The 23,638-nt window shown below is 35.8% G+C and overlaps 1 protein-coding gene across 1 annotated transcript in view; it reads right to left on the bottom strand.

Annotated features, from left to right (window-relative positions):
- Positions 1–23,638, bottom strand: part of LOC107720331 (glutamate receptor-interacting protein 2-like) — a 193,984-nt gene that overhangs the window by 40,875 nt on the left and 129,471 nt on the right. Inside the window, exons 2-6 of the mRNA XM_016528011.1 lie at positions 10,090–10,170; positions 7,876–8,008; positions 4,753–4,898; positions 1,926–2,012; positions 1,723–1,798 (exon numbers count right to left, since the gene is read on the bottom strand). Of these exons, the coding sequence (XP_016383497.1) occupies positions 1,723–1,798; positions 1,926–2,012; positions 4,753–4,898; positions 7,876–8,008; positions 10,090–10,170 (523 nt within the window). The remainder of the gene's footprint in view (positions 1–1,722; positions 1,799–1,925; positions 2,013–4,752; positions 4,899–7,875; positions 8,009–10,089; positions 10,171–23,638) is intronic.

Below are 23,638 nucleotides of genomic sequence, written 5' to 3' on the forward strand. Positions count from 1 at the left end.
CTACATGTGAGAGGACCTGTTTGAGAGCACTCTATTTTCTTCATGAAACGTCTGGGGGCCTTCAGGAAAGACAACGCATACAATTTCCACCCGTCAATCAAGGCAGTCTTTGTCTCTAACATCAAAGGGGTTTTACTGAAGATGTTCTCTCTGTAGACACATATGTTTATTTATTTTTCTCTTTTGGCAGGTTGCGTTATGCTGATATAAGTAGGGAAAGTGGTTGGTAAGAGAGGCATGGAAAAATCTTAAAACTAAGAATAATAACTAGCCGTCTAAGCTGAGAGGGAAATCTCTGGCCTACTTTCTGGATTTAGAAAAAATGCATATAGTGTGTTGAGACATGGAAGCGACCTCCAAACATGGAAGATTGCTTATACATTTTGTTCATTTAAAGTCAAGTTCACCTATAAAGTTTAACACCAACAAAATGAATAGTTGTGTTTTCAGTAAGCATTAGGGCTTTCCTCGACTAAGCATTTTTCTGGTCGACTAGTAGTCGTTCATTTGAAGCATTAGTCGACTAATCGCACGCTTATTAATAAACCATTTAAATCATTATAATGAGCCTTTAATTGCCTACATAGCCTAATAAGCGCTCAAGTACACGCATAAAGCTTGCCACAGCACACCGGCAGAAGTAATGATTATGAATATGTCAGTGAAAAACAGTAAGGAGACTGCATTAACATTTTAATAATTTGATAAACTAGTGCTTTCTTTGTTTTCAGCTGCAGAGATAAAGTCGCCACCTCGTCATCTCCGCAGTAGTGATGCGCCTGTATGCATGTTTCATACAGATTACATAATCTGACAATTTGTTTTCCATTTGAATTGTTTCATTTTAAAGTAGACATTTTTAGATATAGATATATTTTTAATGTCTGTAAGGCAACGATATACACGGAGTTTAGCGCTCAAGTTCACAGACCGAGACGGCAGAAAGCGCATCCTGTTTGCTTTCACATAAGCGCGGTATTGTGCTCACACAAATACACACACAAATAAAAAGAAAAAAAGAAAAAAAAAAGAGTATTTTAAGATCAAGTGAGCACACCGGCACCTCCATCTGTCCTGCAGTGAGCTACTGTTCAGCTTCCACATTCCGCACAAACACTTGAACAGAACATATTTCTCCAGGTTAACATTAGATTGAGCGGCCATGTAAAGTTGCTAATAGGCTACTTACATATTTCAGATGATAAGCCATATTTGAGGTCGATGAATGATAGACGATAGTCCTGATGATAATGATAGTCCTGCCCGATGTACTGTATTACCAAAGCGACTAATACAATTTTGGTCGACCAAGCTTCTTCTGGTCGACTAACGATTAGTCGACTCTTAGGGGGCAGCCCTAGTAAGCATGCTAAGCTAACATCAATTAGCCTGCTAAGCTAACATTCTGTCCTGCATTCCCTGCAGTTGGCATGGTAATCAATTAGCCTACTAAGCTAACAAATCCAGTGCAAGCTATCTGGCAAATATGTTCTAAAAGCTGCTTTATTCTACTTTAGATGGGTAGCCACTCATGGTGGCGGCCATTTTGAGATCACATGACCTGCCAAATACTTCTCATTTTATCTTAGTGACTCCTCTATTACTGGACACTTTTGATGATTAAATGAATCGTAGACAATGAGTCACTGAACAAAACAGCATCAGTGAAAAAAAAAAGTTTTTGCATAAACTTCAAATGCCTCATTTTGCGTTGTGCACTACCTGTCAGCAGGACCACCTGGTCGGACGTGTGTGACCACCAAAGGACGAGATCTGTGCCAGTCCTCATGGGATCCACCTGTATTATAACACACACACACACACACACATATATACACATCTGCAACTATTGATTTTAGGAATATTACAAAAAGGATTAAAATAAATAAATAAAATAAAATGAGTGGCAACAAACCCAAACTCACCTCGCATAACAAAGCCGAAACTGTTGCCCTCTTTCTGCAAACAGATCTCGATTGTCTTGGAAATAACACCTGAGGTACTATCTGGCGCTAAGAGGGACAACAGAGACAGTAGAGAGGCAATAGCATCTCTAAATCAGCATCTTTTACTGGGCGAACGGCCATATCTGGCGGACAATCAGATAAATAAACCCAGATGCAAACTGACGTTCAGCAGAAGGTCAGCCAGAAACACTGAGCTTATAAACCAGGCAATTTATCTGTCATGCACAAGACAGACTGGCTAACTATCGCAATATATCACCACACATGCCAAACTAAGCCAATGAGAGACAATCACCTCGATCCATTATAATGAGAGTGCATGGATGTGCAAATTTCAGTGTTGTTAAATTAACTAGAGGTCGATTAAATATATATATATATATAAATATTGTATATATGTATTGTTTACAAGGTTGATGATAGATTTTGGATGATTTTGTAAAACCTTTAAAGATTATCAGCCGGTAAACTGATGACAATCTCCAACTGACCAAACATCTGCCAATGAATCAGCCTGGTGTGCTTTTCCCAAAAGCACTGTTAGCCAACTATGGTCACAATTTTGATCTTTATCAACATATATTTATGATTTGCTATTTCCTAATACCATAGTTCCAACAAACATTCTCAAAAAACACAGCAAAGCTGGGTATTTGGAACAACAGCTTTTGACCTATGGTTAGAAGCATATTTTCTTGTTAGTATTAGCTAACTATGGTCGCAACTTCCATCATTACTAACATACTTAATGATTCTGTGTTTCGCAAACCCTAGTTCCAATTAACATTCACAAACATCATCGCAAAGCTGTGTGGTTGGAGCTACAGCTCTGTTAGTATTAGTGAACTAAAATCGCAAATTCGGTCATTACCAGCATAGTTCTACGATTTGCTGTTTCCCGAAATCATAGTTCCAACGAACATTCATAAACAGCATTGTAAAGTTGTGTGGTTGGAACTACAGCTTTCATCCTGTTATTAGAAGCATAGTTTCTTGTTAGTATTAGCTAACTACAATCGCAAATTTGGTTGTTACCAAGATAGTTCTACGATTTTCTGTTTCCCGAAATCATAGTTCCAACGAACATTTGTAAGACGCATTGTAAAGTTTTGTGGTTGGAGCTATAGCTCTCGTCCTCGCATAGTTTCTTGTTAGTATTAGCTAACTATGATCGCAAATTTTGTCATTACCAACATAGCTCTACAATTAAAAAAAAAAATCCAAAGTTCCAACAAACATTCGTAAACAGCATTGTAAAATTATGTGGTTGGAACTACAGCTCTTGACCTGTGGTTAGAAGCAGAGTTTCTTGTTAGTATTAGCTAACTATGGTCGCAACTTCATAATTTCCAACATAGTTGTACGATTTGCTGTTTCCCGGAAACATAGTTCCAACAAACATTTGCCAACAGCATCGTAAAGTTGTGTGGTTGGAACTACAGCTCTTGTCCTGTTATTAGAAGCATAGTTTCTGGTCAGTATTAGCTAACTATAATTGCACATTTGGTCGTTACCAACATAGTTCTACGATTTGATATTTCCCTAAATCATAGTTCCAACATTCACATCAGTATCAAAAACTTCTGTGGTTGGAACTACAGCTCTTGACCTGTGGTTAGAAGCATAGTTTCATTTTAGTACTAGCCAACTATGGTTGCCATCGTTACCAACATAGTTCAACAATTCACTGTTTCCCGAAATTACAGTTTCAACGAACATTCGCAAAGTTGTTTGGATGGATCTACAATTCTTGACCTATGGTTAGAAGTATAGTTTCTTGTTAGTATTAGCCAACCATGGTTGTAAGTTCCGACATTACCAACATAGTTCAAAGATTTGGTGTTTCCCACAGTTCCAGCAAACATTCACAAACATTTGAAAAGCTGTGCGATTTGAACAACAGATCTTGACTTGTGGTTAGAAGCATAGTTTCTTGATAGTGTGACATGTGGACAACGGATGTGCCACAAAGATACTATGATTTTGGAAAACAGACGGCTAGCTAGTTGATTGCTCCAACTATGCATCATACAAGAGTAGTTAAGCAGCAAATCATGTTGATGTACAGTATGGCAAACAAACCCCTGGGTGGTGTATAGTCCATCACCAATATCATGGTATTGCATTTGTCAAAACCAATCAATGGCGTGAATTCTGGGCATGACTATCTATTCGTCTGACCAATGGTAAATGGGAGTTAAGTGTGTTATTTCGGGGCCCCTTAACAACAGAACGGCAAAAATAATATATTCAGCCAATTGGTAAAGCTATAATGTTGCTATGTCCGCCACTCAAACCAAAATAGTAATGTTTTAATAGCTTTTCGAAATAACCGCCTGGCTTACTTGTCCCTGCATATTAAGTTGAAATAGGAAAAAATTATTTTAGCAGCCAAAAATGACACACAGCAGCAATAAACATGCAGCCATACATTCTGCATTACTGTGTATAATTATATGTGACCCTGGACCACAAAACCAGTCATAAGGGTCAATTTTTCAAAATTGAGATTTATACATCATCTGAAATCTGAATAAATAAGCTTTCCATTGATGTATGGTTTGTTAGGATAGGACAATATTTGGCCGAGATACAACTATTTGAAAATCTGGAATCTGAGGGTGCAAAAAAATATATATACAAGCTGAAGTGGACTTACTGACACAAAAATACATTTTCACGATGATATTCACTCATGTGGTCTGAGATTGGCTCAGATTGGTTCCTATTGGTACATAGGAACATGCCACAAGACAGGCAAAAGTCAGAATACTCAACTTCCTACCAGGTGAAGGCAGTTCATACTCCACTTCCAGCACGACACGCTCGCCTATGTTCTTCAGCAGACTGATGATCTCATCATGACGCAGCTTGGTCAGGTTGATGCCATTGACTGACTTGATGTAGTCGCCCACATTGAGCTGATCACTCCTGAGACACATCAAAATGTAACTCAATCACAGAATAATACTTAGGATAATGGGTTTGCTCAAATGCCTAACCCTAATTAGCAACAGTGAGACTTGCTTTGGCAAAGGAAACATTTTTATATTGTAACTACTGAAAAGAGAGTAATTAAACAGTTTAACTAAAATCCGACACACCATTTTTTGTTAAACAATGTAAAAGTTGGCTTTTCCAACATTTGAGGAAATTAGCTTTGTTAGCATTCAACATTTAATGTAGAGAAATTAACAAGATAACATATGGCAGTCTAGACAAGATTTCTGTCAACGGTCAAAAACATAGAAAACAATTATATTTTGAATGAAAAGTAAATGCAAAGTGAGAACTCCTTATCTGTTGTTGAACACTCAACAGGGAGTATAAATATGCTCATTTAGATGCTAATTAGACAAATGAATGCTATTCATTCCCTTTTGTCCTCTGGGCGTACATGAGCTAGCACAATGATGCCTGACAAAAGTATGTCATCAGCCCAGATGCGCTCCATAACATCCTCATACCAGCCACAAGGAAAGAAGAAACGACTGAAGATGGGAAACTTTCACATCACTGAAATGAGTTTAATCAAAATTAAGTATGAGGAAAAATAAATTTAACAACAATTTATCAAATTCCCTTCTTTATTTCTAAGGCTCACAACTTAACAACGTAACACAAAATGTACGTGTTTAAATTTGCAAGCATAAGCATACATTAAGTGCTTCTATGGTCAGTTTTGTTTTTCAGGTCAGCAACTGTAATGGCTGAAGAACAGTTTGAATCTTGCTAAGCAAGTTAGCTCTAGCTAGTTAAATTGTTGATATGTTTAACTTTTAGCTACACGAATATATATTGTTTAAAAGCACAGATATTTGAAGGTAATTCTCTTGACCACTTTAGTATTGAGGCTTGTTACTGCCACAGTAACATAAAAATGCTAATGCTAAACACTAATGTTAAGTATGTTACGTAACACAAGGATTACTCATTGCCACATTAGCAAGCATTAGCATAAACTGCTGCTATGGTCAGTTTCTCTTTCAGGTCAGCTACTGGTGGAACAACAGTTTGAATCTTGTTGACCAAGTTAGCTAAAATCAGTTAAAATGTTGATATATTTAGCTTGTAGCTAGTTACCTGAATTATTCCTGAATGAAGTATATTAGCCTTACAGTTTGCACTAGATACTGGAAGCTAAAATTAAGTGCTTACTGACTCTATTAACACATGTGTCACTGCTTAGCACTTTTGAAAGTTGTGTGCATATTAGCTAACAGTAACAATAAGATGCAATTTTAAGATGTGGCACATCTTACTACACAAAATTGCACAGTTCTGAAATGTGTCAAAAAAACTAGGGTTGCCACCTTCAGCGAGGCAAAATAAGGGACACCCATTCACGACCCATAAAAAAAACAAAACAAAACAAAAAACCACGGACACAAATAATCAGTGAGGAACTCATAGCTCAACAATAAACCATGAGAAAACATGCTCAAGTATGTAAACTTAATCATAAATATATTTATGATTAATATCAATGATACATTAATAAATAGGGTCTAACATTAATTATAATATAATAATTCATCTGTCTAATCATGTCTACAAATATAATAATTATGTCTACCAAGCTCTGAAAAATGAATGGAATATTATATTAACAGACTATCCAAATTTTAATAAAACAATAGGCCTATACCTTTAAAAGCACGGATGTGACTGTCACATTAAAGGTAATGTTCACACAAAAATGAAGTTAGTCATAATTTACCCAGGTTGTTCTAAACCTTAACTAAAGTTAAGGTTGTTCTAAACCTTAACTAAACTAAAGTTCTTTCTTCTGTTGAACATAAAGAAGATACTTTGAAGAATGCGTCTCAAATAAACAGCTGCTGGTTTTAACTTCCCAGGTAAAAAAATAAAAATAAAAAATACTATCAGAGTCATTGGGGACCAGAAACTGTTTGGTTACCCACATTATTTAAAGTATCTTCTTTTATGTTCAACAGAAGAAAGAAATTATTACAGGTTTGGAACAACTTGTGGGTGTGTAAACGATGACAAAATTTTCATTTTTGGGTGAACTATCCCTTTAAGTCAGACAGTCCACCGTGAGCAACTGAAATGCTTCTCTGCAAACTGCGCGTTCATCATTAGTTACTGGACAGACACATTGATAACTTTCCCATTCAGCCCTACATCTGGAGAGTCTTGTGTTCAAAGGGCAGATGTGAGCTCTAGATGTTTTAAACCGCGGCGCGCAGGTTTAGCGCATGCTGCGCTCGTGTGAAAGGTCTTTAATGGCGCGCGTTCTGGAGACTCTGTCGCTATGGAAACAAAGACACCAAAATCACACACAAATGAACTTCTCTAATCCTTCTTATGAAATTGATTTAATTATAATTGCTATTACTATTATAAACAGTGCAAAATACTTATTTGTTTATTCAAATATGTGTTGGCCTTTGTAAAATACGGGACAAATCGCGTCCCGTATTGATTAGTTACCGGACGCATCATTTTACCTTTAAATATGGAACGATTCCGTATTTTAAGGGACGGGTGGCAACCCTAGTCAAAATGCAAGTCCTAATGCATCACGGTATGTGTTGCAACATTAGCGAGCATTAGCATGAATTAGCTGCTTCAACAGTCAGTTTTCTTCTAGCTGCATATTATCTAATGCAAACATTACTCAAAAATAGACATTTGTAACAATAATTTAAGTTAAATAAACAATTTTAAGTTGTACTTCACACTTAAAATGCAACAAGTACGTGAACCACATGAGCAAGGATTAGCATACTTAAATTGTAGGTACAAACTTCCACCTAACCTATTTTGTTTGGCTTGGTGTTTTTCTGAGATGTCAGGTGACCACTTTGTCATTCTGTGATTGGCTGATACAGTTAATGAGTTAATGAGAGATTGCACTGCTGACTTCAGCTGTAGTCCTCACCTAGCCGCCAGTCCACCCGGCCGCAGGTTGGAGACGCGAGGTTTGCCTTCCTTGTCTGTTCCGCCTGAGATGGTGAGACCTAAAGTGCTTCCCTCCTTCTTAATCAGCTCAACCAGTGTAACCCCACGCAGTTCTTCAGGCCAGAAACACAACATACAAAAACACACACAAAAGAGACAAAAGTCGGCAGCGTGTTATTATGACACTCAACCTTTATCACTCAGATGGTCTCAGATATTGCAGTGGATATGCAAATGAGCTGCATGTACTCCCATCTAACTAAAGATGAGAAATGTTTACGAATTCTCAATATTACGAATGCAAGAGTTTGTTTTATAATGTTACACCACAACTAACTTACACTAATCTTCAATTAATGCCGCGACTATATGAATTCTTAAACAGAAAATCCAAACCAAGAGGCACATGAAAGAAAACATCTATCACACACCAGTAGTGCAGCAGAAATTGTAATGCTACATTTTCCTCTGGAATCACGAAATCTCTCACAGAGTCTAATCTAATCACGCCAATGCCTGTGTGGGTTTAAATGTGAACAGATTGGAACTGGAATGTTATTCCAAAAGTCAAAATATAATGGACTGACTGCACGCAATCAGATCCGTCTTTTCAAATTATGATAATGATTTCTGAATTATAAGTTCTGAAAAAGCCTTAATCTGCCATTATATATATTTTAGTAACATTTTCTATCAAAGACTAGCTTCGGCTAATTTAATAATGATTATATGCAGTTAGCATTTTCATTGAATTTAAGTTTGGGGTCAATAAGATGTATGTATGTATGTATGTATGTATATGTATGCATGTATATGTATGTATGCATGTATATGTATGTATGTACAGTGGTTTGAAAAAGTGTTGGCCCCCTTCCTGATTTCTTATTTTTTTGCATGTTTGTCACACCTTAAATTTTTCAGATCATCAAACAAATTTAAATATTAGTCAAAGATAACACAAGTAAACACACATGCAGTTTTTAAATGAAGGTTTTTATTATTAAGGGAAAAAAAAAAAATCCAAAACTACATGGCCCTGTGTAAAGAAGTGTTTGTCCCCCTGTTAAAACTGTGGCTTATCACACCTGAGTTCAATTTCTCTAGCCACACCCAGGCCTGATTACTGCCACACCTGTTCGCAATCAAGAAATCTCTTAAATAGGACCTGCCTGACAAAGTGAAGTAGACCAAAAGATCCTCAAAAGCTAGACATCATGCCGAGATCCAAAGAAATTCAGAAACAAATGAGAAAGAAAGTAAATGAGATCTATCAGTCTGGAAAAGGTTATAAAGCCATTCAGGAAGGGGGCCAACACTTTTTCACACCACTGTATGTATATGTATGAACAGTATATGTATTTATTTATTTTATTAAATACATTTATTTAGCAAGGATACATCAAATTGACAAAAAAGTGAAAGTAAAGCCATTAATAATGATGTTACAAAAGATTTATATTTCAAATAATTGCTGTTATTTTAAACTTTGTATTTATAAAGTAATATATGTATGTATATAATTTATATAAGTATAAATTAAACTAATTTAGTATATAAATTATACTCTATATATTACAATTTTTCAAAATATATACACATATCCATATCTACACACACACATATCAAAATACAGATATAAAGTTAAAAATATACATAGAAATGCAGAAATAAAATTTCCTCTATAGCATTTGTTTTGTATGAAGACACATGTATGAAACGTTACAGTAGGTTTCATTTAAAAAAGGGGGAAAAAGCAAAAAAAAAAAAAGAGGTTAATGAAATTAACATTCAAAAGTCAAATGACCTTTGAAAATGTTTGTTCTGCTTTAAGACGTAATTTTGCAACTTTTCCAAACTCACACATTGAGTTGACTCAGCTAATCCAATTAGTGTTAAAGAAACAGGTCTTGGATCAGCAAACGCTTCCAGCTAGCAGAATGACCCAGACAGACACTTTTCAAGAACCACAAGAAACATCTGGATAAATCTGTAACAACACCCACATACCCCCAGTGTTCTCCATCTCAAACAGCCATCCAAACCAGTGTGGCAAGAAGAACTCAAACATCCCCAATGGGGAAAGACAGACACGATCCCTGAGATCAAGAGACGCTGAAGGAGCGAGAGGCTGCCTCTCATTTGGGAGAATTTGTGTGGGCACAAACAGAAGGCATTGGAAGGGAGTCAGGCATACCTGGGATGCTTTGTCTTCTGGATGTGAGCGAGTTGTCTGGCCCCGTCGAGTCTTTGTTCCCCTTAGAGTATGGCCCATCATCTGCAGGGTGAGAGACACGCTATCAATAAAATGACCTTAGAGAAAACAGTCCACCATAAATGCAACTGTGATAAATCATGTCAGCTGTAGTCAAAGAAAGTATGTTCTTTCATATAAAACACTACTGGTGAGTGAATCCCACAAAACCTGTCAAGAGATTGTCTGGGTTATATTTCACACACACACACACACACAAATAAATACAAATAAATACAAAATAAATAAACAAACAAACAAACAAAACATTTTATTTCTTGAAGGATGTTTATTTTTGGAACCATTATTTTTGCATTGTGAAAATCAATATTATACACATCTACACCCTATAATTTTTACTGTATATATTGCTTAAAGTAAATATGCTTATTTTTGGAAACATTAATTTTGCATTGTGAAAATTAATATAATGCACATTTACACACAATTTTTTTACTACATTAATAGAAAAACACATAATTAAATTTTAATAAATATATATTTTTTAAATGCATTGCCATTGTAAAACATAGCTTAAAATGTAAAGTGTGTATACATCATGTTAGTATTTGATGAACTGGCTTTAATTTGTGGTAATTTAAATAAAAATTGTGCCATAATACAATACACACACACATATATATATATATTACTTTGAAAAATAAATAGTAAAATAGTATTACTGTGAAATAATATAGTGCAATAGTAATGAATAAGGAGAATGTGCTGATATATTCCATTATTATTATTATTATTATTATTATTATTATTATTAAACTAACATAAAATAATATTTAAACTATAAATAAACTAATATACAATTTAATAATAAAAATATACAATATATAGTGTTACATGGCAATATATTATATATTGATAGACAGACAGACAGATAGATAGATAAATGTATATGTATTTTTAAAACAAATATAATATTAAATCTAAGACTAAATAATAATAAATATGAATCAATTATGCTATAGTTAATAATAAATAATAATCATAAAATATATTAGTGCATTCGCCTTATTTATACTGTATTATATTCTCTCTCTCTCTCTCTCTCTCTCTCTCTCTCTCTCTCTAGCATTAATTAACAAAAACATTAACATAAAAATATAGCAAAAACACATTTATTCATATTAAATAGAATGGGATTGTATTATCACCTCTGTGCTCATAGACAGATGAACTGTGTCTTTTTGACTGCTGAGAGTATTAGCATCCAGACACATGCTAATGAGGATTTGTCATCCATTGACAGTAATAATCACAGAAACACAATCATTCTTTACAGAGAACATTTGTGTGACAAATGTCTTTCGGATTGTTTTCTGTCAAGCCGAATGCCTGAGTGCACTTGCTTCATTTGGAGCGGATAAAATATTCATGAGCAGCATAGTTTTAATTTCTTCAAAGTTTCCAAATTAGGATTTTCCCCTTGTGCACTGGGCTCATCAGCACTATGCATCTCTGGAGCTTCCTTACGCTTGGCACAATTCACTTCATATTTTCACGCCAGCAGCACAAACACTATTAATGTATTCAGCCGAAAGAAGGTAACACCTGTTGCCGCCAATGTTATGATAATAATAAGCTCATAAACTTTCACTTGTTTTTCCTTTCAATCAAAGAAAAGTCTTTAAGGAATAAATCATCTAAACATGAAAAGTCTGCCGTTTACTCTCCCTCAAATGTCAATCCATTGACAATTATTTATAAACGGGAGACATAATAGTTTAGTAGTTCTTTAAAAACAAAACAACAACAAAATAAAGCAAAAATAAATAAATAAACAAACACAACAACAAAACACAAAATGGAACAAAAACACAAAATAACATACAAAATGAAACAACACAACACAACAAAAAACAAAACACATTAAAATTAAATGAAACAAAACCTAAATAAAACACACACACACACACACAAAACAAAATGAAATAAAATAAAACATAGACCCACACAAAAATATAAAAAAACAAAAAAATATAAAACATGTTTAGCAAAATATCTAAGTTGCTCTTTTACAAATAAAGTAGACAACGACTGGGGCTGTCAATCTCCACAAAGGACAAAATGTAGTATTATAGATAAATGTAGTGTTGTATCGTAAGGCTTAAGAAGACTTAAAGTATTGCGCAATTCACTCGATTTAGAACTTGGAACGTATATATATATATATACACTGAACAAAATTATAAACGCAACACTTTTGTTTTTGCCCCCATTTTTCATGAGCTGAACTCAAATATCTAAGACTTTTTCTATGTACACAAAAGGCCAATTCTCTCAAATATTGTTCACAAATCTGTCTAAATCTGTGTTAGTGAGCACTTCTCCTTTGCCGAGATAATCCATCAACCTCACAGGTGTGGCATATCAAGATGCTGATTAGACAGCATGATTATTGCACAGGTGTGCCTTAGGCTGGCCACAATAAAAGGCCACTCTAAAATGTGCAGTTTTATCACACAGCACAATGCCACAGATGTCACAAGTTTTGAGGGAGCGTGCAATTGGCATGCCGACTGCAGGAATGTCCACCAGAGCTGTTGCCCATGAATCTCTCTCTCTCTCTCTCTCTCTCTCTAGCATTAATTAACAAAAACATTAACATAAAAATATAGCAAAAACACATTTATTCATATTAAATAGAATGGGATTGTATTATCACCTCTGTGCTCATAGACAGATGAACTGTGTCTTTTTGACTGCTGAGAGTATTAGCATCCAGACACATGCTAATGAGGATTTGTCATCCATTGACAGTAATAATCACAGAAACACAATCATTCTTTACAGAGAACATTTGTGTGACAAATGTCTTTCGGATTGTTTTCTGTCAAGCCGAATGCCTGAGTGCACTTGCTTCATTTGGAGCGGATAAAATATTCATGAGCAGCATAGTTTTAATTTCTTCAAAGTTTCCAAATTAGGATTTTCCCCTTGTGCACTGGGCTCATCAGCACTATGCATCTCTGGAGCTTCCTTACGCTTGGCACAATTCACTTCATATTTTCACGCCAGCAGCACAAACACTATTAATGTATTCAGCCGAAAGAAGGTAACACCTGTTGCCGCCAATGTTATGATAATAATAAGCTCATAAACTTTCACTTGTTTTTCCTTTCAATCAAAGAAAAGTCTTTAAGGAATAAATCATCTAAACATGAAAAGTCTGCCGTTTACTCTCCCTCAAATGTCAATCCATTGACAATTATTTATAAACGGGAGACATAATAGTTTAGTAGTTCTTTAAAAACAAAACAACAAAAACAAAACAAACAACAACAACAACAAAATAAAGCAAAAATAAATAAATAAACAAACACAACAACAAAACACAAAATGGAACAAAAACACAAAATAACATACAAAATGAAACAACACAACACAACAAAAAACAAAACACATTAAAATTAAATGAAACAAAACCTAAATAAAACACACACACACACACACAAAACAAAATGAAATAAAATAAAACATAGACCCACACAAAAATATAAAAAAACAAAAAAATATAAAACATGTTTAGCAAAATATCTAAGTTGCTCTTTTACAAATAAAGTAGACAACGACTGGGGCTGTCAATCTCCACAAAGGACAAAATGTAGTATTATAGATAAATGTAGTGTTGTATCGTAAGGCTTAAGAAGACTTAAAGTATTGCGCAATTCACTCGATTTAGAACTTGGAACGTATATATATATATATACACTGAACAAAATTATAAACGCAACACTTTTGTTTTTGCCCCCATTTTTCATGAGCTGAACTCAAATATCTAAGACTTTTTCTATGTACACAAAAGGCCAATTCTCTCAAATATTGTTCACAAATCTGTCTAACTAAGTGTTAGTGAGCACTTCTCCTTTGCCAAGATAATCCATCCACCTCACAGGTGAGGCATATCAAGATGCTGATTAGACAGAATGATTATTGCACAGGTGTGCCTTAGGCTGCCCACAATAAAAGGCCACTCTAAAATGTGCAGTTTTTTATTTTTTTATATATGGAAAAGAGCAGCTTTAACATTCTACTAAACATCTCCTTTTGTGTTCCACTGAAGAAAGTCAGTCACTGGGTTTAGAATGACAAGAGGATGAGCAAATGATGATCAAACTTTCATTTTGGAGTGAAATATTTAATATTGGACAAACAGAAACTCTCATGAATGCATTACGATAAAGGGAACCTGTACTGAATGAAGGATCTGGCAGTAGGTAGGAGTGATGGCTCTAAGATACCATCATCTGACTGAGGTTATGCAGCGTGAGGCAGTAAGGGTTTGTCATCAGAAGATAAGAGTCTTCCAGCAGCAGCTACAAGGATATGTTCTTATTACTTGATAGCAAATATTTGCTTGTCCATAATACTACACATAGTGCAAGTTGATATGAAGGCAATACACTTCCTGTCTACTTTTCAACAGCTCATGATACTGATGTAACTACAACCCTCTTTTTTTCATAATGAAAACATTTTTAAAAACGTAAAGCAACCCATTAAGTAAATCCTTTATGCTATTTTGGCTTGTTAATGTTAAAATATACTTTTACATTTTCTGAATGTGTGTGGAGCAAAATGTCACTGTCACATGTTAAAGTGTGGTTTTAAGCAAGTTACATACGTGGTTGTTTAAAGGGTTTTACAGTGTTTCTCATCCGGGGGTAAGCACACCCCTAGTGGTTCACCATGTAATTCCAGGGGGTCCGTTGAATCATTACAAAAATGTTTAAGACATTTTTTTTTATTATCATAAACCGAAACGTTATTTTATTGTATATTGACACTAATATAATTTTCAAAACCAGTCAATTTTAGGTTAAAGTTCAAATACTGTAGAGAGAGAGAGAGAGAAAGAGAGAGAGAGAGAGAGAGAGAGAGAGAGCTGACAGCGGAATTGAGGCTGTGCGATTACCTGGGTCTGTCTTTCTTCAGGTCAAGTCATATAATCATGAAAAAATATCAGTTTGCCATCAGCTGTCAGAAGATGAAAGCGATATCTTTGTCGTAGTACCCTTTAGCATTTAAGGGAATTTCACATGATTGGAAATTCCCCCCTCCCCCTATAGTAATGTGCTATAGTAAATAGCACATTACTATACTGCTTTTGTGGGTTTCTGAGGGTTTTCTTAGCATGATTAGCACATTACTGCATTTATCTTTGTCTGAGGGGTTTGTAGCAAGATTAGCACATTTCTGCTTTTATGGTTTACTGCAGGATGTTTTAGCATGATTAGACCATTACTTTACTGCTTTTATGGGTTTCTGAAGTGTTTTTAGCATGATTAGCACATTACTATACTGCTTTTATAATATGTTTCTGAGGGGTTTTAGTATGATTAGCAAATTATTATATTGCTTTTATGGGTTGCTGATGGGTTTTTAGCATGATTGGCACATTACTGTTTTTATGCTAATGGTCCATGTCAAAGAAGCCAGCCCTCAAATCTCAATTATAGTCAGGTCTCTAGATTGTTTTATTCCCTCCTTTAATGTAAGTCTATTGTATATTTTACACAAATAAAATATTACTTTTTTTTACTTACTCTACAGTCAAAAATCTGGGTGTTATATTAGATAGCAACTTGTCTTTTGAAAATCATATTTCCCATGTTACAAAAACAGCATTCTTCCATCTTAGAAACATTGCCAAGTTACGAAATATGTTACCTGTTTCTGATGCAGAAAAGCTAGTTCATGCATTCATGACCTCTAGACTGGACTATTGTAATGCACTCCTAGGTGGTTGTCCTGCATCTTCAATAAACAACCTACAGGTAGTCCAAAATGCAGCGGCTAGAGTCCTTACCAGGTCAAGAAAATATGATCATATTACCCCAATTTTACAATCTCTGCACTGGCTACCTATTAAGTAAGTTCCGTATCAGTTACAAAATAATATTACTTGCCTATAAGGCCCTTAATGGGCTAGCTCCTGCGTACCTAACTAGTCTTCTACCACGCTACAATCCATCACGCTCCCTAAGGTCACAAAACTCTGGACTTTTGGTAGTACCTAGGATAGCAAAGTCCACTAAAGGAGGTAGAGCTTTTTCGCATTTGGCTCCCAAACTCTGGAATAGCCTTCCTGATAACGTTCGGGGTTCAGACACACTCTCTCTGTTTAAATCTAAATTAAAGACACATCTCTTTGGCCAAGCATTCAAATAATGCATATCATAATCTTGTACTGCAGTTATATCTGATCAAATGCACATTATTATTCTTTAGTTTGGGTTAAACAAATCAATTTTGCTTGGTTGGAACAGCAGCTACGCTAATTATGTCCCTATTTGTTTCTCTGTTTTTGCCACGGGATGTGATGTATTCTTAGTTAGTTTCTTCTAACTTTCTTCTATTCTTATAGTTTGATTGCATCATATAATAATTTCTGTTAATAGTGTTCATCGTCTGTTTTATTACATCTTAAATTAATTTTTCCGTACATTTCTGCCATATGTACATTAATTGACAGTCACCACTGATAAGCTACCACTAAATATTGTAGAAACTTAATTTGCTGTAAAGTTGCTTTGCAATGATTTGTATCGTGAAAAGCGCTGTACAAATAAACTTGACTTGACTTGACTTGACAAATAGGTTGTGTGCCAAAGTTTAACACTTAGGATGTCTGTTTTAATCCATAAGCTCTAGCAAACACCATTAAATATCATAATTCAAACTAAAGTCTGTTCTGTTTTGACTTTTATTGTTTGTTCGTTGAACTGCACGCCTCAAAACACAACCTCGTTAGGATACGATGCAGTAATACATTCAAGCTCCTGCAGTCGTGAATTCCCTTGTGTGACATGTTGTGTGACCAAACCAAATAAAAATGGAATAAAATACCTTGTGCCACTCGCCAAAGGAGGACAGAATGAGACCAGACAAGTGCTAAAAAATGTACATGCCTTCGTGAGAATGCGAGGACAGTCTGCAGGGAGCAATCTAACGTGTTTATTGTTGTATTTGTGAAAGCTATTACTGACAGGGCTCAACGGTGGGATTAGCCTCCAGCTCTAGCGCAAGACCAAACCAACGAAACTCCCTCCCAGGCGGCAGAAAACTCTAGCATAATGGCATTCCCTGTGATGAGCAGCATTCGTCTAATCCGCTTGCTCGAGGGTTTTGGAAACCTTCACGAGTCACCTATCAAAGGAAGCGATTTAGCTGTGACGGGTACCTAACTCGCAAAGCACAGAATCATCTGTTTCTGTCAGTGCCACTGCACAAAAATAGGTAAATAAAATACAAATAAAAATAATCCTAGCTTCACCCCAAGGGCCTAGAAGGAAACTGAAGCTATAAGCATAAAGAATAAATAAATAAATTCAACTATTTTAGTTACAAAAAATATAATAATAATAATAATGGTCACTCTACAAGCACTACTAATAACCAGAAACGTTTGTATTCAAAGACTATTGTGAATGCAGGCTATTCAGCATGAACACCATTTAGCAACTCTTTTTTAAAGGTAAACTGCTCAAATGAATAGCTCTAATTAAGCTAAAGATATGGTAGCTATAATCTGAGAGAACTTGAGTCTCTCTTTGTTTAAACTCCACATGTCCTCCGGTAATTACTCCCCATTATCAGCACCAAACAGCCAGAAGCTTTACCAGGAAAGGAATCTGCAACTTGGGTGATATGAGCTACACACACACACACACACATTCAAACTTCCCAAGAAACAGCAACAAAATGCACACACAATAATAACTAATCTTGCAAACTCAATGCACATCCACAAACACATTTACATACAAAGACTTCTCTTGTACAGGGTACAATCGATCACATGACGTCATGTTCTTGGCTGATCAATGATGCAAAGCAACTATATAGTGCAAAACAAACAGAAGGGGCCATTTCGGAACACATTTTTTGTGATAAAAATGTGGAATAAAAAATGCAAGGTCTAGGATGTTTTTTTTTTTTAAGTTGAACTTCTTTTAACTTGAGCTCTGCTTTTTTAGAACGCTGATGATCAAACATGTCCATCTAGTGCATGTTTACAGAGTACCTTCACCCAAAAATGAAAATTTAATTTACTTACCCTCAGGCCATCCAAGATGTAGGTGACTTTTTTTTTCTTCAGTAGAACAATAAAGAAGATTTTTAGCTGAAACTGTGGTCCTTGGTTATTCATAAAATACAAGTCAGCAACTACTGTCACTTTGAACATCAAAAAAAGCAACAGAAATTACGCAAAATTAATACCAATGGCTCTTGATGATATATTGAGGTCTTATGAAGCGAAGCGATCGGTCTGTGCAAGAAACTGAACATTATTTGCAACATTATTACTGTAATCCAGAGACTTAGACAAATGGTCCGGAGTGATGTCGGGTTCATAAACGAATCAATCTTTTGAAATGGTTCTTTTTGGTGAACTAGTTGAACCAATTCATCAAATCAGACTGAACCATCTGTTCACAGCTCAAGCAGCACAGATCTCAAAGTTACTCAATCAAAACTCACTTTCAGATGCCCGACAGTCACTCCGACTCGAAATGAGCCAAAATACCGGCGTATATGGTCACATGATGCCGGTTTTTGCCAACACATTCCAGTTCCTCCAACAGTCACTGAACTGAGGAAACAGTTCGACTCGGACCGAAGACCAATAAGCTTTTTATATGTGTATGTGTGAACAGAGCACTTGATTAAAGGGGCAAAATGAAACAAGCATTTGTTATAACAGAAATTATTGTGCATTCCTGACGTCATTGCGTGATTATGTAAGCGAACTGGTGAATCGGTTATTTGAATCAGTTCACTGAAACAAACTGAAATAATCGGTTCACAATAAAGAATCAGATTTCCCCGTTTGCCTGAGGCTCTGAACTGCAGGTGATAATGTAAATAATGTTAGTTTCTTGCACAGGCCAATTGTTTTATAAGTCATCAATATATCATCAGGAGCCATGGATATGAATTTTGTGTAACTTGTGTTGCTTTTTTTGGACTCTCAAAGTAATAGTGGTAGCTGTTGACTTGCATTTTATGAATCACCAAGGACCACAGTTTCAACTAAGAATCTTATTTAATGTTTTACTGAAGAAGAAAAAAAGTCACCTGTATCCTATATCTTGGATGGCCTGAGGGTGAGTAATTTAACTGCAACTTTTCACTTTTGGGCGCATTAAAGTGTTAAACTCTTTGTAATTTGACATTTTCTCATAATTGTGACATTTATATTCACATTGCTTTAACCTTTGAACCATGTATAAATGCATCATCAATGATGCAAGGCAACTGTACAAAACAAACACAAGGAGCCATTTACACACAATGCATTTTTGCTCTTAATGGAATGAAAAAAATAAATAAAAAATGCCATGTCATGTGCATGATGCGCTTACATGAGACGCAAATTCAGTGTTAATCTCTTTTTCTTGAAAGCACAATATTTATATTCAACATTGCTTTAGATCCTTTTTACCATGTATAAATGCATTTCAAGATTGCTTGGCAGCCATAAGCAACCTACAGTTCCACCATATATACACCGGACATAAGCATAAAGTTCACATTATAACGGACAACACTCAAAATCCAGGGATATACTTTAAAAAAAAGAAGGGAAAAGATCTGACTGCTAACATCCTTATATGTCATGATTATGAAATAGCAGCACTCCGTTGTTTAAACCTACTGGAAAAGGCTTTTAAAATACTGTCACAGCTAACCACCGTAATCATCCAGGGTCTCGTTAAGAGACGCTCTCTTGGAGCTGAAACCGTACCGACGGGGGCGTGTGTGTTCTGGAACATCACGGCAGTGAGGTTTCACCACCCTTATGTCTCGGCCTCCGAAATGAATGTTCTTTGAAACCATGTGGAGGTGAGTAGAAACCAGCATTTTAGATCAAAGCACGTCTGTGCAAGCACCGATGCAGGTTGCCCTGTGAGCGGTGCCACGGGACGTTGTCATTATGCATTCTGACACTGTAGGGCGATGTGTTAGAGGAATTTTGCAGGGTTTCCGGGCATGAATGTACTGGTACTGGAAGTTTTCCGGACTGATTTGGGTTTAGGGAGTTGGGTCATTTTAAGTTCAGCATTCCTGAGAGATGTTCCTTGAATAAGTGTACTTACTCAGTTGCAATTGGGCAATGATCCAAACCTTGTCATTATTATGTTCTTGAAGCTTTCTGAAAGCCAAAATCTTGATGGAAGGGTACTTGTTAAAAGGGTTAATTGCCTTTGAAAGCACTCAACCCACCACCGTTTTGTTTTAAATATCCATTTGTTTAATGTAATGCAATAAGGCTTAGCAATATTTACAGGTACATTAACCCAAACCGGTACTTTAAAGTACACAATTAAGCCTCACAGCTGCCAATCACGTCCTTTCATGTGTGCACAGCTGTTCCTTTTAAATATGCATTGGATGTGCTTTGGACTAAACAAATAGGATGTCTTTTAAAGCAAGCATGCTAATTAGCATTAGTGTGAGGAAAAGTGAAGATTTTAGATTTGTTACAAAACCTAGTGTGCTACCTACCAAGACATTTTACAGCTCCCTGTTTTAAAATGTAGGTGGCAACTTCATGCTTGTTTTGGCTAGGGTGACCACACTGCCCATTTTTCCTGGACATGTCCTGGCCAGGGTTTCTATATTGCCTAAAATATCTAGGTTTTGGATTTGTTTTCTTGTTTTCATACTTGCTGAAGGTAATGATCGAAAAGTAGTTTGACCAATAACATTGCAGGCATTGTACATAATCAACCAATCGTGGAGCGTAAGAATGTGGAATCTACAGAGAACAGTCAAAGTGATGCAAATGCGCGTAGGTGTGTTCAACTTGAAGCGCCGCTGCACAGACCGATCGGTGTTTGACATCAAAGTACCGCGAGAGCGATTCGAAAGCATAAGGAGCCGTCTGCTCTCTATAGCTCTCATGGTACTTCGATGTCAAACACCGATCAGTCTGCGCAGCGTAAACAAAGCCAAAACCTGGATGTTTTAGGCAATATAGAAATCCTGGCCAGAATGTGTTCAGGAAAAATGGCACATATGGTCCCCCTAGTTTTGGCTATTCAAAGCAACATTGCTTGTTTTTATCATAGTCAATCCCAACTTGCATTGTGGCAAGCTCAGTGAAAACGTACATCAATTATGGTGGATGCTAACAGCTAATTATATCGGAATGAGAGGAACGCTTTTAATATTTACCTGATATATGTGTGGGCTAAACATCAAGCATTTTAGAGTATCATGTTAATATATTAGCAACATGCTAACATCAGACCCAACTTGAATCAATTTGCTCAATATTTGTGTGTGCAATATTTTTGTTGTATATTAGAGCATTAGCTTAGCAACATGCTAACATCAAACCATACTGGATCAGTAAAGAGTTGCATGTGCTGAGTTCTTCATGATTTACTTGTTAGATATGTGTGTGTTGCATATTTTGCAAAAGTAATGCATTGTTAGCTTAGCAACATGCTAACTTCAAACTCTATTGGAATCAATTACCAATATTTCTGTGTGCTATGATGTTTACAATACTACATTGCTAACATAGCAGCATGCTAACATCAAACCATACTAGAAGAATCAATAGAAAGTTGAATCTCCTGTGCACTTCGAGAAGAATTCTGCATGTATGTCCCAATATTTATGCAAAATATGTGTGCTACAGCTTATTAGATTACACTGTTAGCTTAGCAATATGATAACATCAGACCCCATGTGTGCTATGTATGTATTTTTTGTTTATTATCAGGGAGTCATTAGCTTAGCAAAATGTGAACATCAATCTCTTTTGGAGTCAATTTAGAAACTGGGTTTCCTGTAGGTTTCATGTATCTTTACCCGATATTTGTGTATGCCACCCTTTACGAAATTAACCGTTCACTACAAATATAACCCCCCAAAAAAAGCATGGTTAGTTAAAACATGGGAACCACAAATTAACCATGGTTTTGCTACACTAACCATAGGTTAACCATGCTATTAGTAAAACTGTGGTTATTCAAACAGAAATTAATCCACCAAACACCATGGTTACTACACTTTCCCTATAATAAAACCATGGTTAATTTTCATAAGTTAGGACTATCACACTGGTATCACACTTGGCATCATGCTAACATCAGACCAGATCCCATTTGAATAAATTTGCCCAATATTTGTGCATGCTTTGCATATTAGAGCACTGAGTCATTAGCTTTGCAACATGCTAACATCAAACCCTACTAGAATCAATTGCAAGTTAAATCACTGATTCTTTGCCCTTACGGAAATCAACCATGGTTTTATTGTAGTAAAAGTGTAGTAACCAGTTTTACTACAAATACCATGGTTAAACTGTGGTTAGTGTAGCAAAATCATAGTTAATTGGTGGTTATCATGGTTTATAGTAACCATGTATTTCTTTGGTTTTATTTGTAGTAAAACCATGGTTAATTTTCGTAAGAGTGATAATGGGCCAAAACAGGATACATAAACTACAAAAACAGAATTCATGGTATTCATTTGGACTAATCTGTTGAACATGCTCAGAAGTATCTATTGTTATTCTAGTTAACATCCTGGAGATCAAGTGGGAAACTTGCTATCTTCAAAACTAACGGCAGGTAAAATTGCAGGATATGTTTTTTCCCATACTTTCAGAATCGGTGAGACCTATTTGATGTGACAGGATGTAATGCTATTGTAAATCTCCAAGAGAACAGTCTAAATTGCCCTGGCAAAAAGGTAGATGCATGTTTTTTCCCCTTCCTAGACTGGTATAATGTCATGTCAGACAGCTCGCGCTATTCGTTTGACAACAGGGGTGTAGGAAGTTTAACAGGGAACAAATTTCAGCATGTTAACCCCTGAACCTTCCTCCCACTCACCACGGGAGAAGTAATGCATTCCCACCCTCGGGACATGACCATAACTCACAGCGAATTTAAATGGCCAGGTACAAGCAAACCCCTGTGGTTGTATAGATTAGTTGATTGAGATCAATTTGCATAAAAAGCAAGCAATATATTTTATATATATATATATATATATATATATATATATATATACATGTCTGAATAAACACAAAACTCATCATCGTTGTCATCTGTGTTACTCTGTGTCACCTGTGTGTAAATCTGCATTTTTTTCTGTTTCCAGCATTCCTTACTACTCTAATGCTTGGTTCAGATGATGATGTATGGACTGGATTGAATGATGTCAATTGGGAGATGAGATTTTTGTGGACCGATGGTAAAGGTGTCACCTACATAAACTGGGCCAAGGGTCACCCTTCATCACACCCAGAAGGGCCTTCCAGGATGTATGGCTACTTTGAATCAGAGGCAAGTATTCACACCATATTGCTGACAAATGCTATTCAGTGTCTATAAAGATTACCACAATCATCAGCTTCTCATTTGAGATGAGATGTTTATGCTGAACTTATAAAATATTTACTGTTCACACTAGTGTTAATTTCGTTATATATATTTATATATATATATAT

Source organism: Sinocyclocheilus rhinocerous, unplaced genomic scaffold, assembly GCF_001515625.1.
Source record: "Sinocyclocheilus rhinocerous isolate Xijiao unplaced genomic scaffold, SAMN03320098_v1.1 scaffold1292, whole genome shotgun sequence".
Lineage (NCBI taxonomy): Eukaryota > Metazoa > Chordata > Actinopteri > Cypriniformes > Cyprinidae > Sinocyclocheilus > Sinocyclocheilus rhinocerous.